The sequence below is a fragment of the Gambusia affinis genome, linkage group LG24 (assembly GCF_019740435.1).
Source record: "Gambusia affinis linkage group LG24, SWU_Gaff_1.0, whole genome shotgun sequence".
In the NCBI taxonomy this organism is placed as follows: Eukaryota; Metazoa; Chordata; class Actinopteri; order Cyprinodontiformes; family Poeciliidae; genus Gambusia; species Gambusia affinis.
The window spans coordinates 5891048-5908719 of NC_057891.1; the positions used below are offsets into that span (position 1 = coordinate 5891048).

The window sequence follows — 17672 nt, forward strand, 5'->3', positions numbered from 1 at the left end:
CCTTCTGAAGCCAATAGTCTGAGAAACATAAAGTGGTTTTATATGTAAAGTAATGTAGCTAGAAGGGTTAAAACAAGAAACTATGCGCTTAACTATACATCTGAATGAATTTTTATTAAATGGCAAAGAAGAAAACATAATGTTAAAATATACACTTAGCACTAGTGAATTACATTTTATAATTTAACAAAATGAATATTTGTTCTTGATTACTGATTTAAAAAACAAAAAAGAAACAAACAAAAAGAAGACTGTCTGCTGAACATTCAACTCACAACTCTTAGATGTACAATAAAAAATGTAGAGAATGAAAATCAAATCATAAGTTGTTTTTTTTTCCTTTTAAATCGAGATGAAAACATTCACAGGACGTCAGAAACGATCCAACTTAAAGCCCAAACATGAGCGCGCGTGTAGACAGGATCCGCTGCTATCAACTTGTTGATCTCGACCTAAATAGCTTCGGAAGAGGGGAGCGACACGTTTCAAAGCCCCGATGCTTGCTGTCGCGAATGTCGACAGCGCACGGCAACGGCGCGCAATCGCAACAATAAAGCAGACAGTAGAGTGACGGCACGGGGAGACAACAAACGCGGGCGCAACATGAAACGGGAGGATCGTTACAGCTTGTGAAGTGTTGGCATTTTTATTAAAAGCCTCGATGGAGAAGGCTGCAGAGTGACGCTCACCTGGAACAAGCATGTGCTCCTCGAAACAGGCACAACTTAAAGCCTCAGCGGCTTGTTCTCCTTTTATTATCCCTTCTTGTTTTTATATGTATTTCTGCTATCCTTCTGCACCGTAACTCCAGTGCCCTTGAGTATTAATTATTTGTGCAGCTTGTGCTCTGATCTATGGTCTCCTGTTAGCATCTGCATGGATGCTGCAAGTCGAGTATGTCTAATACTTCACCACAGAGGATTCTGGATCTTTCTTTCATAACAGGAAACACAAAGCAAACTTTCAAACGAAAGAAAATACTAATACGTAGCAGCATGTTTGTTGGGGGGAGTGATTAAGAGAAGAATCTCTCGGTTTTTTTAGGCCGCTGTCAAACTTTTGGGGTCTGGCAGCACATCAGTCCAGGAGAACAAAAAGATTCGCTGATGAACCTGAATTATTCACAGTGTCAGGGACACTCTGAGGTCTTAAAACGAGGCGTGAGCTCGGTGCCCTGGAGAGGAGTGGCGCCTCAATTAGGCGCTCATTTGAAATTAAATTAACATTACCCGATTCCCCCCGCGCGCCAGCGGACGCTGGCCCAGGGACTCGAAGAGCCACTTTATCTGGAGATCTTCCAGCTGTGTCACGTGACGGATGAAAAGATGAAAAGACGCTCGCCGTTTTTTTCCATGGCAGCTGTAATTAAACGCCGCTGGACTCATGGCGGCCGTTAATTCACAAAATGAATTGTGACAGCAAATTATTAGCAGGAAATTACACATCGATTGCACAACACTGACTTGGGTAATATTTAGTGATATCAGAACAGCTTAAATCTCTTCTTTCTTTCTTCGTTTCTTTCTTCCTTCCTTTCCTTCTTTGTTTCTTTCTTTTTTTCTTTCTCTCTTTCGCTTTAGAAATTAAATCAGAACGCTCTGCAGACACCCAGGCTTTATAGCACATTAAGAAAAATCTATAATCATCTGGATTTTTGCCTGTGTATCTGCACTCTGCTGCTGTGCTTTGCTGTCTGCAGCTGTCAGGACAGGCTTTGCACAGCGTGAGGGTTGTTCGAGTGAACGCACATCACAGCAAGAGATTTCTTCGGCACACTGTAAATCCCACCTTGTGCAAAACAGCTTTTGAAAGTTAGGAATGCTGGCATTTACTCCCACTACCTCGCAGGGTCAGTCGTTTCAGCTTAGTGCAAAATAAATAAATAAATAAAATAATGTCATGTTTCCTACAGACAGTAGAGAAGAAACCTTTTTTTTTTGATTGGTTATCAGTGAACCTCTAGATTTTTGTTTAAAGATGCAGTACTTTGTAAAATTGACTAATTGTGGTTAAGATACTGTTTAAAAGTTGTTCTCTCATCAAAAAGACGTACCTGGCATGTTGCTATGATTTATTTTCAATGCATGTTTGGGGAATCCTTTAATCTCCATGGCAATCATCCATCAGTGGGTGAACTTAGCGCCGCCTTACAGTTGCAGATCCTTGTTTGAATGTCAGTTTTCAAGAAGCTTGAGGAAGCTAAGTGAAGAGCGACTCTCTCACTCAGCTCACTCAGCAGTTAGCAAACACCTGGTGGAACCTCTGCTGAGTTCATTATACGAGCTACTTCTCAGCACAATGCTGGTAAAAACATTGCTAAAGGGTTAATTAAGGAGCGATGTTGTGACGACTTCCTGAAGGCGGAGTTTCTGAAAGAGCAGGCGTTTTTAAAGCAACAGAGACCCAATTTCAAAGCATTAAGAACTGCCCCTTTAATTATTATTATTATTATTATTATTATTATTATTATTATTATTATTAATATTTTACTGGAATAAATTACTAGAATACAGGCAATACGTTTCAGACTTATATTTGTGACTACTATGCAAAAACTTGTATCGATTTCCCTCCTCTTCGCCCCGTTTGTGTTGGTGTGTCACATAAAGTCCAAACGAAGGTTTTTGAAGTTTGTGGTTGCACTCTTTGCCTCCCTCAGTTAGGAAGTGCGAGGTCTATTCTCAGAGGCATTTCCTTTAATTAGAAAGCTCTCCTAGCCTGATGTGCCAGGCTAGGGGTTATAAACAACAAAAGAGAGTATTTTTACTTTATTTATTTATTTCTTTTCTCCACACAAGTTTGAAAATGTAAAAGATTCGTCTAAGTTGTTGAGCTCACCCTCACTGCTGTTGGTTTTCCAGCTTGCATTGAGAATATTTTGAAATAAAAATTAATGAGGTACCAGATACAATCCACACTTCTTATGCTCCAAGTATGCTGAATGAAATAAAATTTTAAAAAATGACCGAAATAAAAAAAGAGTGAATATTCTTTGTAGGTTATTGTCAGCTGGTTTTTCCCAGGTTATATACAACTGTAACCTAGAAATAACAAATGGACAATTAAGAGATAAAATCAGCTGTAGTCTAGTTCAGATTGCTTTAGTATTGTCTTACTTAAATATTATCATATATAGCATTTTGTTTTAATTATCAGTATTTATTTGCAGCCATTTCTTGTGAAAGCCAAAAAAAGGTGAAAATGGACTATTACTTAATAATAATATTAAAATGGCATGTTGAATGTCATCTATCTACAACACCATAATTATGAGCAAACAAAGCAGATGGATTATAATTGCCAGAAACATGACTAATTCAAACAATCAAACAAACAAAAAAAAAAAATTATAATTATTATCCCCAGAGAAAACTTTGTTGATCATCTCTAGCCAGAAAACAAATGATAGTCTGCTGTTTATTTTTTGCTGAATCACAAACTAAGTGTTAAAATTTATGTAACTGTGTAAAATATTTTATGGTATGTTGATCAAAATCATAAAGTTATCATTTTATCACATAGTTAGGCATGTAAAAGTTTTCAATGAGTTTGTTTGCTCTTAATTTTACAAAATTATGCACAGAGGAAAACAAGAATGGAGGTCCAAGTTTAAGAAAAAGGACTTAATTTGTCACAAGCAATCAAATTAAGTTTGTCAGACTTATTTTATTTATGTTCCCTTAATTTGTTTGCTTGGAGAAACTTAAATATCCATCATATGCATCCTAATCTTAAACACTCACTACAGGCTGCAGCAGCTTCAACTCACTGGACAGAGACATAAGTCATGTTTCAGCACTGAATTCATTTCAGCACAATTTGCTGTGTATGATGCTGAGAATCGTCCTTTGTGAAGTTCAAATCCGATTTCGTCATCCAACATGGTTATCAGACATACATTTTACACATTACACACACAAACAGGCATCCAGGAACAAATGCATCGTGGATGGTGCTGAAATATGGAGCCGTTTAAGGACAAAGTAACTGTCTGTGGTGCTGAATAAGTGTTCCCATGTTACAGTCCGGTGTGATAAACGTCTCCGTTTACTGTGGTTGCAGTTGAATACCGTCTCCATCATCCGTTGTCCTTGACGTCTTTTTTTTTTTCTGCCAACGAAGTTTATGTTGGGGACTAACAACCGCGACACTTTCATGTCTTGGTACTTGTCCATGGGCTTCACATACTTTCATATGCCACTGTAACGTGTGCTGAGCTGTGTCTTCATCTGTGGCGAGGGAACATAAGTCACTCATAACAACAGAGATCTTTTCATGGCAATGAAAGTCAAAAAGCTTTTATCTCATGCCGTAATTCTAAAACAGAGTAGCGCAGCTGAGAGATGCATAGCATCGCTGTCCAAGGTCCTGAAGTGCTTGTGGCTTCTGTCGCTGTCCAGAGTGCTAAATATGCACTTACTGTTGCTGTCCATGGTGCTGAGAAAGGCCAAGAGAGGGATTTCTCAAGCTCAGAAAAAAATACATTAATTGTGATGCAAAAATAAATTTGATATCAAAGCCCAAAGTGCTGAAACGCCGCTCTCAAGATTGCAGTGATTGCAGCTTATTTTAATGTCCATGCTGGTAACATGTTGATATTTTCTATATGCCAAGTATCCTAAAATGTGAATGATGCTGATGAAACGTCGACTGTACAAACGCCGACTGCTCTACAGTACTGAGTTGCCGCTCCCGGTTCGTTCATGTAGCATAGCAGGTTGCCAGTCATTGCATCAGTCTGGTTCAAGTTTGGGTGTTACAGCCATGGCTTCCAGTAAATATTTGATGATTCCTCTGTTGCATTTTGACTGTCTTCACAAAATCAAAGTGCAGGGAGGCGTTTAATATAAAGTACATTTAGGGCATTTAAATGTGAAAGTTTTGCACCATTTTAACTTGATTGTTGATCAACATTAACCCTTCATCAGATATAGATTAAAATTGCATAGTGGGTAGTCATATTTTTATTAATTCAAATGCTCATTTGCTACAATATCTGTTTAAAGCATGCATCACCCTTGACAAAGAAAACAAACATAATCTGTATAGTGATCTAAAACTCCATATTTAGATCCAATTGTGTATTTCTTTCCACATATATTAACCTCTATGAAGTGAGGTATTGCTGAGACGAACCAAAGCTGCTTCTCGGAAACGCACAACCCCCCCCGAACTACACACTAGTGACATAACATTCACCCCATCTCTCCCGGGTGTCACCGCGGCCGGTTTGCATCGATGACCGTGAGTCACATTCCGTGTTCCTGTGTGTAGAGGAGCTGTCGCACGGCCCGGTTCTGCTTCAGATAGTTTGTGTGCCAGACTCCTGTGTGTCTGCACCCATTGTTCTGCACGTGTTGAAACCTCAGCTTGTCTTTTCTCTTCTTTGCCTCTGTTTTTTTTTTTTTGGTGAGGACCAGTACAAAACCTTTTCTTGTCTACTTTTTCTCCTTCATTGTGCAATTCTTACAAATTTCATGTGCTGTATCTAGAGTTGGTTGTAGTGTCTAACCACTGACTGACTACAAAATGAACCTGCTGCTTAGCATACTTTAGTGGGAGTCTTATGGTGTTTGGAATAACTACTCAGCTGCCTAACTAGCTATACCAAGGAGTTCATATGAAAAGTGAAAGAGCTGCCACGGAACAGCACGCCTGCATTAATTGTGGTACACTGAGTGCACAATGAAATGAGAATTTTAAACCTTGGAAACAAGCCCAGAAACCATTCACACAGAGGGCAGCAAGCTTCTCCACTATCATGTTCATAATGACCGAAAGCAAAAGATCGAATAGCCTCGGCGTAAGAGCGGCTAATTCTACAAGATTGCTGAAAACCTGGGAAAAAGAAAAGCCGTAGCTTTTGTTCCTTTACAAACCTGGAGGCTTGAGTAATAATGAGGATTGATTGAGATGTTCCACTTTAGTGATGCTGTATTTAACGTGCGGTTTTGAGAAATAAAATGGGGGCAAATGGAGCAAGCAGCAGTATGTGACAGACAGAACTCATTACACTTACAATAAATACAAATGAAAACGACATCAGCTTCTTTGTCCTCAGTTTTACAATTCTTGAATTTTCTAGATGTACTGTAACCTCATCGTGTCGTATATTTCTCAGTCTGATGACCGTAAGTCATGACATTTCTGTAGTGAAGTAAAAAACTTAAAACAAACATCAAAATAAACGTTGTGATTGCTTTTTGTGTAAAAATCAAGTAAATTCTTCTACCAAAATGCTCGAATCTCAAACAAGCTACACCATTAAGATTTATTAAACCAGTATTCCACCGTTTGATCAAATTACAAGCAATGGAATAAACACCAGGGAGTCCACAGGTCACTTCCACCAAAACTTTGTTTAAAAATATTCAATTTAGTTTCAGTTCTGAAGTAAAAGTGCATCTTAATCAGAATATCATGATTTTATGCTGTTCTCTTTTAGTAAAAAAACAAACAAAAATAAAAACAACTCAGTTAGCAACTGAAGAAGTTAATAAACTATCTCGAGTGTTTATGGATATGCTAATTTTTGTAGCTTGTTAGCTTTCATGTTAATACATGACAGCTAAAACTCCATATACTTTAAAACTACGATAGCTGGCTCTTTTTACATATATATAAGTTGAACTGGTTCTATTCTTTGTAATTCTGTGCCAAACTAGTGATCTCATCTAGCAAGAAAGTTTTTTATTTGCTAGTATCTGTCCTGCTGTTATTTCACTGCATATTTTTGCTCAAAACGGAGTGATATTAGCTGCCCTGCTTTATTTTTATTGCCGTTTACTCAAGATGGCCTAACCTGAGACTACCCCAAAGTCGTGCTATTATTTTCGCTACATAATGCTTGATAAAACCCGAGCTTTCCTGGCATGCTGCACCTTGATTCCAGAAAACGGCCCATGAATAATAGACGGTAAAAAGAGGAATGTATTCAGGCTGCTCTCTTACAGCTTCCCTTTATGGAAAAGCAGCAGCCAAGGAACTTACCCATGCATGAGCTTGCTGGCAGTGCTAATGACGGATAATGTAGCTACCTTTCCTCAACAGTTCATTACACAGGTTTCCTCTCAGATCACATAAACATCACGATACATGTGAGTGACTTAGATATCTATTTACGTATGACTGTTTGTTCACAGTTTTCTCTTGATTTTTCAAAATTTATATAAGCCATTCTTCCACATGTGTCAAAACGAACGAAAGCTTCTGCTCCTCAACAAAATTATCACAAAAGTATAGGAGTTGCTAAGCTACATAAATGTTGCCAAGAGGGAAAAAACTCCCCCCGAAGACATTCATAAATTTGGGACTCAAAGCCTGATTGAAGAGCCTCAAACGGTAACCGAGAGTCCGCGGATCTGTCAAGGCTCTCAAAAGCAGGGCTCTGATCTCAGGGGGAAGAAGGAAGACTGGAGGACAGGGTTGTCGTGAATTGACACCAGACTCCTAAAACGGGAAGCGGAGACGCGCTGACAACGCCGTAACCCCCGCAGAGAAGTCTGGTGTAAATGTCAGCTGTGATTTTAGCAGTAAGTTTCAGGTTCATGAACTGTAAAGCAGCTGAAGGAAGGTTTTGTTAAAAAGGCAATGTTGACGTGGAGCGTTAAATCCTGACTGTGTTGAATAATGCTAAAATAAGCACATTCCTTATTCCTTCTATAGTATGAATAATAATAAAAAAATATTTAAAAATGATGATTTAATTAAAAATACATTAGGAATTATTACTTTCTAGAAATATTACCTTATGTTATGTATTCATCTACATCATCTTGCTTTTTGGTGGTGTAAACTTTTGCCTTTTCTTGCCATTATGTCTGATATTTTCTAGTTAATTAACTGCCCTGGAAACAATTCTTCAGTAGGATGCAACAAAAAAGAATTATTATTATTTTTTTAAACAAACATTTGTTTTAAAACATTATCGTAAAAAATGATTGCCACTATCTATCTGGTAGCCAAACTGGGATTTTTACAGCTATTCATAAAATCCTGAGCTAGCAGCTTTCCAGAATCACTTACTTTTTGGCAATTATACACAGCTGTGTATAGAGCTAACTGTATCCTCTTCCCTATGTGAAAAGAACAATTGTAACACTTGTAAATTCTCCAAAAGGACAGACTCGGACGTCTTCTTTAAGTCTGCAAAACATTTCTCACTATCTGCTTATTTTTCCTCTACATTCTGTTTCTTTCTCTTTTTATTTTTTTTTTATTTTGGTGACACCAAGTCGTATCATCACTGTTGGTGCGCAACGGCCAACAGGTCAGAGAAATCTGGACATCTGCTGAGCCATAGTGGATCCTTGTGGGCGGATAGACTGGGCAAAATTTACATCACTCAGCCTTTCTGGCCAGTGGAGCAAGCAGACTGTTCGGTTTAAATTACACCTTTAGAAAAATGGAGAATATCCTCTTACAAGATCAAATAAGAATTATTACTAGTCTGACTCTTGGTTAAATTGCACCATCGTCTTGTTCCTTTTTATTGATCCTGCTCGAAATGATTGCACAGACTTTATTTCTGGCCACTTCCTACAAAATTTATCACCTGCCTCTGTGTTTGTTTCAAATATAATTAGCCGTAGTTATCTGCTAGTGGCAGATGTTTTACTCTTCCACATTTTCATTTTTATTGATAAGAATAAAAAATTACAACTAATGGGAGAATTTGCAAATCGTTTACTGTTGTTGTTATTATTCCTGTTGGTAATCACGTCAGAGTTTGCTCCGGTAAGGAAAAATAAAGACGTAAACTTTGCTTGTGGACTGTCTTTACTAACGCCTCTCTGGCCCCTCTTTCCATGCTGGAGATACAAGAATGCTCCAGCCCCTCAGGTCAGGCATTCATAATTCATGCATCGGCGTCGGAGATGTAATCACATTTGTGCTTTTCCTCGGAGAACATCCGACCCCTGCACACACACTGTCAGGATCATCAAATCCTCGGATGGAAAACAAATATCACATCGGACAGGATCTTGACAGCGATCACAGATCATGTTCCCAAAGCTGTGAGCTTTGTGATTGTTCACATTCGGGGCTCGGGTTTCACCGGGAGCAAGGAGGGAGGGAGAGGATCTAATTGCTGACATGACACATGGTTTGAGCTTCAGGAAAGATGGAAAGATAATATATATATCTATATATATATTATCCTGCTTTTAGTTCTGTTTATGACCTTTGCTCTCTTCGCTCGCAATTCTACCAACAAAAACCTTCAGAAAAGAAAAAGCAAAACTGATGTACACAATATGTCTGACATGCAGATTTACGCTTATGGAAGCAACCCAAACATTCCTAAAATGAACCCAACATCTGCTATATTTTCATTCAAATTCCTCCCAGTATTGCAAACTATATAAAAAGAAAAAAAAAAGACACCTCCTGAAACCTGAACACATTCTATATACTGATTTCTCAAGAGCTTCTGAAATTTAGGAGCATCTCTTTTCATATGATTTCCTGCCAATTACTGAAAAAAAAAGAAACTCTGACTGGGTAACGCTTCCAAGTTGAGAGCGAGAGAGCAGAAGAAAAAATGAAAAGACACTGATTCAGCAGAGATGAACCGGCTGCTATGGTAACAAGCCACGGCAGCATTAATTGTGGCATCTCACAAGACAGAACTAAGACTCTGTCACCGAACAGAATGGTTGTTTAACCCTAAATTAGAATGTGTTAAATATATGTTTGGATAAAGGGTGGAATGGGGAAAAGAAACAAGTTAAGATTTAACAGACAGGCTGTTAGCATCGTGGTATATTTACATCACAGTATTCAACAGAAACTATATCTGTTGCTTTTTTTTTTTTTTTTTGGAATACTTTTTCCTTTAAAGCAAGTCAACACTTTACTGCCATTTGTGATTCGCGTGTTCTCAAAGGTTCTATGAAAACTCAACATTCAGACACCGTAGGAATTCAAGTTCTGCTTGATCTGGTCTGTTTAGCGTCCCAGCTGCCTTTTCTTGAAGTTGACCTGGATGTTTTGTTCGATTGCATGGTGGGTCAGATGTTCTGGATTGATACATATAGATTGACAGTCAAACATTATGCTGATTGCCTATACAGCCGGGCCGATCGATGCATGTAGAAAGCTTCTGATGCTCCTGCTCTTTCTGCCTCTGTCAATATCCGGATTGACTTTCACTTGGCACTTAAACAACCGGAAATTGCAAAACCGTATAAATCTCTGTGGATTCTTATTCAAAAATACATTCGGCTGCTTGGTTTGAGAAGCATTTGCTGGGATTGTCCAGCTGAGTCATGATTTAATTTTATCCAGTCATGATTTAGTCATCAGTCATTCTTAGGTTTTTGACTAAAAAAGAAACTTGTTTTGGTCAGCTTCCTGTTTTCTTTGTTGGCTGACTAATCCAGATGATTGTTCTTCATAAACCCCTAGCATTTATGCATGTGTAAAAGATTATGTAATCAGATGAAAACAAATAACATCTATTCTAGTTTTTAAACTATGCCTTCTGATGGAACCTGAACATGTTGCATGAGCGCTACCTTGCAAAGTAAAAACTCCATGGTTCAGGTTTTACGTAATTGCAGTTCTACCCAATTCTACTTGCATTGTTACCCTGTGGTTTGAATAAGCTAACTGTAGCATTGTTATTGACATGCAGGGAGTCACTGTTGTGACTTGTGTTTGAGATAATTATAGAGCTCTGCGGAATCTCACATTTCATAAAGTCCCCAGGGCCAGGGCAAATAAAACCCAACACTAAAAGCCGATCAATAGCATTCAATCAGGCGGCACCCAAGATTGCTTGCAATTTCCCGCTCTCGTTCTGCCGCTCGCATCAGGTGGACGTATCTAAGCGGCCATTGTTGCAATCACCTGTGATCCTCCTGTGATATTTAGGTGGCTGAAATCAGTCCAAGCGCCAAATGCTGGCTCATTTGCAGTCATTCCCGCTTTTGTGATAAATCAGCCAGGTCCCCGTCAAGTGAATAAAGAAATGAAAATGTGATGCCTAAGTGTCATGCCTGTTGTGGTTTGAGCATTTGGTGAAAATGTCGCGCTGTCAACAAGGTGTCAGATTCAAGAAATTTTGCATAATAGATAAAGACGAACCGCTTTCGATTGCCTGTTCAATCCTTTCCTGATAGAGACATCTCCAAAGAATGAGGAGATTTGATTTTACCGAGATGGAAAACTTTTCTTTAACCTTTCTTCAGATTTGAAAAGAAACGGGGATTCTTTGACTCCAGACTTTGACTGATATCCTCAGAAACTTTCATTTTGTCGCTTTTGAACCCCTCAAGGTGGACTTGCCGGTGTGATCGATTATTGTCCTGCACATAATCGAAGTGCGTTTGTCTCAAGGTCACAAACTGATGGCCAGACATTCTCCTTCAGGGTTTTCTGTTAGGCAGCAGAATGCATGACTCCATCAAGTACTGTTAGCTGGAATAATTTCAAGCAATATTAAGATTTTTCCTCTGGATATTATTGTAAGGTACTCTCTTTGCTAACCTGGCTAGCTTGAATGCTATCTATCCATTCCAGAATGTGTTATTTTCTTCATCTGCTGTCCACATGTGTCTAACCGTTAACCCTTGTGAGAATGAAAGTTGCACCATGAACCTTTCCGGTCGCACATCACGCTAATTCAATTCGACAGTATCTGCATCCCATCATCCTGCTGAGCTCCATGCAGTTATTCCTTTGGATACATTCAGATACATAATCCAATTAGCTTTGACTCCAAGATAAGTGCCCCCTCCTCTCCCTCCTCCTCCTCTTCTTCATCCCCCCCACCTCCTCTTCTTCATACAAATGTGATTTATCCTGTTTGGAGGATTATCTCGGAGTCTAAACGCTCGGCCTACAAGGACTGAGCTAAGCTTATGTGGAGTCAGAATTGTTTTTGTTAATTTTCTTTGGTGGGAACAAGATGCTGAAGCGTGACTAAGCGGCGTGTGTACTAGTGCGCCCCCCCACCTGCTGCATTGGAAAGCACAAACGCTGCAGCCACAATGCAAGGCTAGCTTTAAGTACTCCCTAGAAGCAAATCTGCAGAAAAGTTTTCCAACCCCTCACTCTACTCATTTACCCATAATGAGTGGACATTATGGGTAAATGTCCACTCATTTACCCATAATTCAACTGTTTGGAGAAGACATCACATGTAGTCTTTCTGATGACATTATCCCCCCCACCACCCCCCCCAACTCCACCCACCCACATCTACAGGTTTTGTTTGCTTCAATGAGGCAAATATTGAAGCAAACGTCTGTGGATTTATTGTCCACAGATCCATCCATCCATTCATCCATCCATACATCAAATCTGACTGAGCTCAAAGACGACTTTCCAAAAGTAGAAATGGAATAATCTCCAGATGTTCAAGGCTCTTACAGACATCCTTCGTTTTTCGGCAAAAAAAAGTGTTCTAATGCACTGATTGATTAAGCGGAGGTGACTAAACGCACACCACGCTTTCTAACACAGACTGGAAATCCCACTGAAACACACAGAAGTTTGTGGCTGTGACGCGACGAGACGTGAGAAGAGTTCAGCGGGTGTAGTGAGCGCTTGTGATAAGCGGCGTGGGTGGGCTTAGTGTTTCTGCTTGCAGGATCCCACCGACACGTCTGGGTTTTATTACGCGTCAGAGTCACACAGATCTGACTGAGCACTGCAGATGGATTGAGGGGGACGGGGGATGGGGTAACTATACTCCCCAGCTCTGACCCCCTCCCCCACTTTCTCCAGCTGGTGTAATAATATCAAACGGTGGGGTATAATGCGGATCCATAGGAGAAGGGAACGTGTTCCCTCCCTCCTCTTTTCCGCCGCCCCTCCATCCCATTTTATGTGCAGTTTTTACAATAAAAAACAAAACAAAAAAAAAATGTTTTTTTCTTATCTGGGAAAGAGTAAAAAGTAAAAAAAAAAGAAGAAACGTCATGCACACATGCGCATACAGGGACCCACACTGACGCATCTTTTGTTTTCTTTCTCTCTCACTTTCTCTCTCTCTCTCTCTCTCTCTCGCTCTCTCAGCTGGTCTGAGACATGCCTATAGCGGACGGTTTGCTTTATCGCATTCAACAGTGTTTTCCCAATCGGAGCGGAGTTAGAGCAGTGGAAGTAAATGAAAAATTGCAACAAGGAGGTAAAAAGGGAGACTGGAAACAGTTTGGAGCGTTTATTTTAATTTTTCTGGCGGTGGATTTCTAAAACAGAAAACTCTGCAGCGCTTTGGACGATGCGGACTGAGACAGTTCTGGAGCTTCAGATGAGAAGATTTAAACATTAGAAGCTGTAAAAGACTTTTTCCCACCCCCGCTCCCCTTCTTTTCTTTCTATTCCAGTGGATTGCTTTTCCCCCCTCTTCCTTCCCTCCGTCAGGATTTTTGCCACCACAGATCAGTAGAGGGTGTCAGATCTTTCTCGGAGCGGCACGCTGTGGGGATGAGCGCAGCCTTCACGCTCGCCTTATTGTGACAAATAAAAAGGGGAGTGGGAAGGGAAAAACAAAAACATAAGAAATAGGGGGAGCGAAAAGCGGTTGACGAAGTGTAAGGAATGTGAAAGAAGGGGATGCGGGTGTTTCGGATCAGCTGCGCAGGCTGTAAATTCAGCACCAGAGGGGGGGAGGAGAGAGAGAGGAGAGTGGAGAAAGGGGGGGAAAGGACAGATCCCGACGCCGCAGCGCGCCGCACGACTCCGGGAGATTTCTTCAGCTTTCCATCAGTGCGCCAAGGTCAGTGTGAAAGGAGGCGAGATAAATAAATAAATAGATTACATATATGATGTGCTGGAGACTGCTGCTTTTGCATACTGCTCGCTTTGATCAGAGGATTCACTCGACGTGAAGGGAGACGATTTTTTATTTAATTAATTTTTGAATTATTATTCCAGAGTCAAACTGGACGTCTGGACGCAGACTGGATGTGCTCCTCATCTCTTTCCTAAATGTCTCCGTTTCCACCCTCCCCCTCCTCCTCCTCCACCACCACCTCTCGCTGATGCAGACTAGATTCGCAGCTCCTACATGTCTTGAAAGGCGGGAATGAATCGTTCGCGCTGAGAGGGAAAAAAAACGGAGGGGGAAAAAATGCTGCTCTGGATCATCCTGCTGAATGCGGCTCTCTGCGTTGCCAGCGGAAATGTCACCAGGGAGGTTTGCAAGGAGAAGATCTGCTCCTGCAGCGAGGTGGAGGGCGACCTACACGTCGACTGCGAGAAACGGCACTTCAACACGCTGCGGCACCTGACCGGCCCCAGCTCTCACTTCTACCACCTGCTGCTGCACGGCAACTCTCTGTCCAGGCTCTTCCCCAATGAGTTTGCCAACTTCTACAATGCCGTGAGCCTGCACCTGGAGAACAACGGCCTGCACGACATTGTGCCCGGCGCCTTCCTGGGGCTGCAGTTGGTCAAGAGGCTCCACATCAGCAACAACAAGATGCGGTCGTTCAAGAAAAGCACCTTCCTGGGCTTGGACGACTTGGAATACCTTCAGGCGGACTTTAATTTGCTGAGGGACATTGACCCGGCTGTTTTCAGGGACCTAAACAAACTGGAGGTGTTGATACTGAATGACAATCTCATCAGTGCTCTACCTATAAACGTGTTCCAGCACGTGCCCATCACACATCTTGATCTGAGGGGGAATCGGATCAAGACGTTGCCTTATGAGGGGATTCTCGAGCAAATACCCGGTATCGCAGAAGTGCTGCTAGAGGACAATCCGTGGGACTGTAACTGTGAGCTACTGTCCCTGAAGGAGTGGCTGGAGAACATACCACGCAACGCCCTCATTGGGAGGGTTGTCTGTGAGGCCCCAACCAGGCTGCAGGGCAATGACCTGAATGAGACCTCGGAGGCAGAGCTTTGTCCATCTCAGAGTGGGGGTGGAGATAGCAGCCTGGCAGCCCCTCCCACTCAGGAGGAAACCTCTCGCCCCACGCCTTATAAGCCCAGCAGGAATGGTGGTGGAGGGCCCCCAACGCCTGGAGCAAATGGCTCTAAGAGCCACTCCAAGTCCCGCGAGAACTGGCAGCTAAAAACAAAGCCCACTCCAGTGATGGCTGGGGCAGATGTGAATGGGGACGGCGGGGGAGAGCAGCTGCGTAACGTGACGTGCCCACACCCATGCAGCTGCAAGCTTGTGGGCTCCAGACAGGGGCTGGGAGTCAACTGCGAGGGCAAAAAGATCGAGAGCCTGGCCGGCCTCAAGCCGAAGCCTCTGGCCGCCCACGAGCTGAACATGAGAGACAACAACATCCACGCTGTGAAGAGGAACCAGCTGCTTGGCTATTCCAGCCTCAACCTGCTGGATCTTGGCGGGAACAACATCAAGGTTGTTGACAATGGTACGTTCCAGAACCAGAGCGAGCTCCGGTGGCTGTACATGGATAAGAACTACCTGGATACGCTGATGGCAGAAATGTTTGTGGGCCTCGTGAATCTGGAGTATCTCAGTTTGGAATACAACGACATCCAGCTGATAGTGGCGGGCGCATTCAGTCCCATGCCGAACCTGAGGGTTCTGTTCCTGAACAACAACCTGCTGAAGGCTCTCCCTGTGGATGCTTTCCTTGGGATTTCTTTGTCCAAGATCAGCCTCCATAATAATTATTTCCCCTACCTCCCCGTGACTGGTGTGTTGGACCAGCTCAACTCCATCATCCAGATCGACCTGCATGGGAACCCGTGGGATTGCTCGTGCAACATTGTGCCCTTCAAGCAGTGGACCGAGAGGCTCGGGGCCGACGTGATTGTGAGCGATCTCAAGTGCGAGTCGCCAGAGGAGTTCTGGAAACGGGACTTCCGCTATGTGCGAAATGACCTCATGTGCCCCAAGGTGGGTGACGGAGACGCACCCGCTCCAGTGTCCAAGAATGGAAGTTACGCCCAGGACTTCGGTGGCACGCGCTCAAACTCGTACTTGGAGCCCAACCGGATGTCCATTTCGGTGCTTGTGCCCGGGCTGCTGCTCGTGTTCGTTACATCCGCCTTCACGGTGGTGGGGATGCTCGTGTTCATCCTGCGGAACCGGAAGCGGTCAAAGCGGCGGGACGGCAACTCATCCGCGTCGGAGATCAACTCCTTACAGACGGTGTGCGACTCATCCTACTGGCACAGTGGGCCGTATCACGCGGATGGAGGCACCCACAGGGGTTTTGACTGCAGCACGCACCTCTCAGCTGTGGATGATGCGTAAAAAACAGAGTCTGGATTACAAACAGTAGATAAAAACTACAAAAATTTGCTTAGGATTGGGGACAGACACTTGTTTCTGAACAAATAAGTCAGCCTGAAAGCTGCACAAGCCCCCACTCTGTAATATATGTATATGCCAAGCCCCTCTGGCTTACACCCTCCACTCCTTCCTCCCACCTCCTCCTCTCTGCCGCAATCGGACTACGGATCTGGAGACAGAAAAAAACAGAGGGAGAGAGGGGGGAAAAGGGAGCCAGGGAGAGGGTGTGTGTATGTATGCGAAAAGAGAAAGGAACGACCTGGGGAATGGTGCACGAACGCATGAATGTACATGTAAATACCCAGACTGATGTATCATAAAAATGCATGATGATATTTCCGCATGGTTTCAACAAGACACACGGCAGGGGAGGAACCATAACCACCAACCAGGAGGCAAACTCAACCCCCCCCCCTCATGTTATATACCAACACAATGGCTATATATATAGATATTAAGAATTATATATGACTATTACAAAGTGCCATTTCTCTATTTTTTGTGAACCTGCAGTTAGGATTTGTATTTGTTGTTTTAAAACTTGTTCTGAGCTGAAAGGGACGAAAAGAAAAACAACACCTGGGGGAAGGAGTGATCAAAGTGAAGCTGTCTGTGCATGTTCAGTTTTATTACTGCCATGTCTGTTACTTATCAGTTGATCATTAGTTCCTATTTGAGATTATTCACACTGTATGCTAAGTGGCAAAGCCAGTCCCAAGCATAAACAAACTGAGCAGCTGCCATGAGCCTCCAGACCAGCAGGGAGAACCGAAGACTGCTTGACTCCTTATGTTCTATCTATATATATATATATATATATATATATATATATATATATATATATATATATATATATATATATATATATATATATATATATATATATATATATATATATATATATATATATGAGAGTAATTTAAAATTTATACTAAAAACAGTTCCTAAAGTTAAACTGATTTAAAATTTTTTCAAATTTAAAATTGTAATTTATGTAATCATCTTAAATCATTGGACCGGCTCTGCTAGGTGGTTTCTGATTAAAATCCCCACAAGTTTGCTGTATAGAGGTCCAAAAGTGCCACAATTTCCTAAATAAATAGTCCATAAAACTACTATAAAATTATTTTATGGTACACAACATTGCAAAAATATTAATATAAAATAATATATATATATATATTAACATTTAATAATGTTGCATTGTAAATGTCACATTTATATTTTCTGGCACATTCAAATAATTGATATGCTTTTTTTTTTTAGTACATTTATTTTGATTTTCTTTATGCCATCAAAAAATATTTAATTTATATATTTAACAAATTATGGCACTTTCGGCTCTCCATTAAGGTGATCATCTCCTTTTATGAATGTACAAAACATGAAGAAGACTTAGGAAAAAAAAAATACTGTTCATTTTTTTAAATGGTGTGCC

The 17672-nt window shown here is 41.5% G+C and overlaps 1 protein-coding gene across 7 annotated transcripts in view; it reads left to right on the forward strand.

Moving 5' to 3' along the window:
• The window catches only part of LOC122827021 (SLIT and NTRK-like protein 1), a 108432-nt gene that overhangs the window by 49237 nt on the left and 41523 nt on the right, over positions 1–17672 (forward strand). For 4 of the 7 annotated variants that reach the window (XM_044109494.1, XM_044109499.1, XM_044109496.1 and 1 more), the window contains one exon: positions 13027–17015. The exons of 1 other annotated variant lie outside the window; for it this stretch is intronic. In XM_044109494.1, the coding sequence (XP_043965429.1) occupies positions 14084–16195 (2112 nt within the window). In that variant the 5' untranslated portion in view covers positions 13027–14083 and the 3' untranslated portion in view covers positions 16196–17015. Of the gene's footprint in view, positions 1–13026; positions 17016–17672 lie in introns of those variants that run through there. 2 more of the 7 variants (XM_044109495.1, XM_044109497.1) reach the window with 2 other exon arrangements.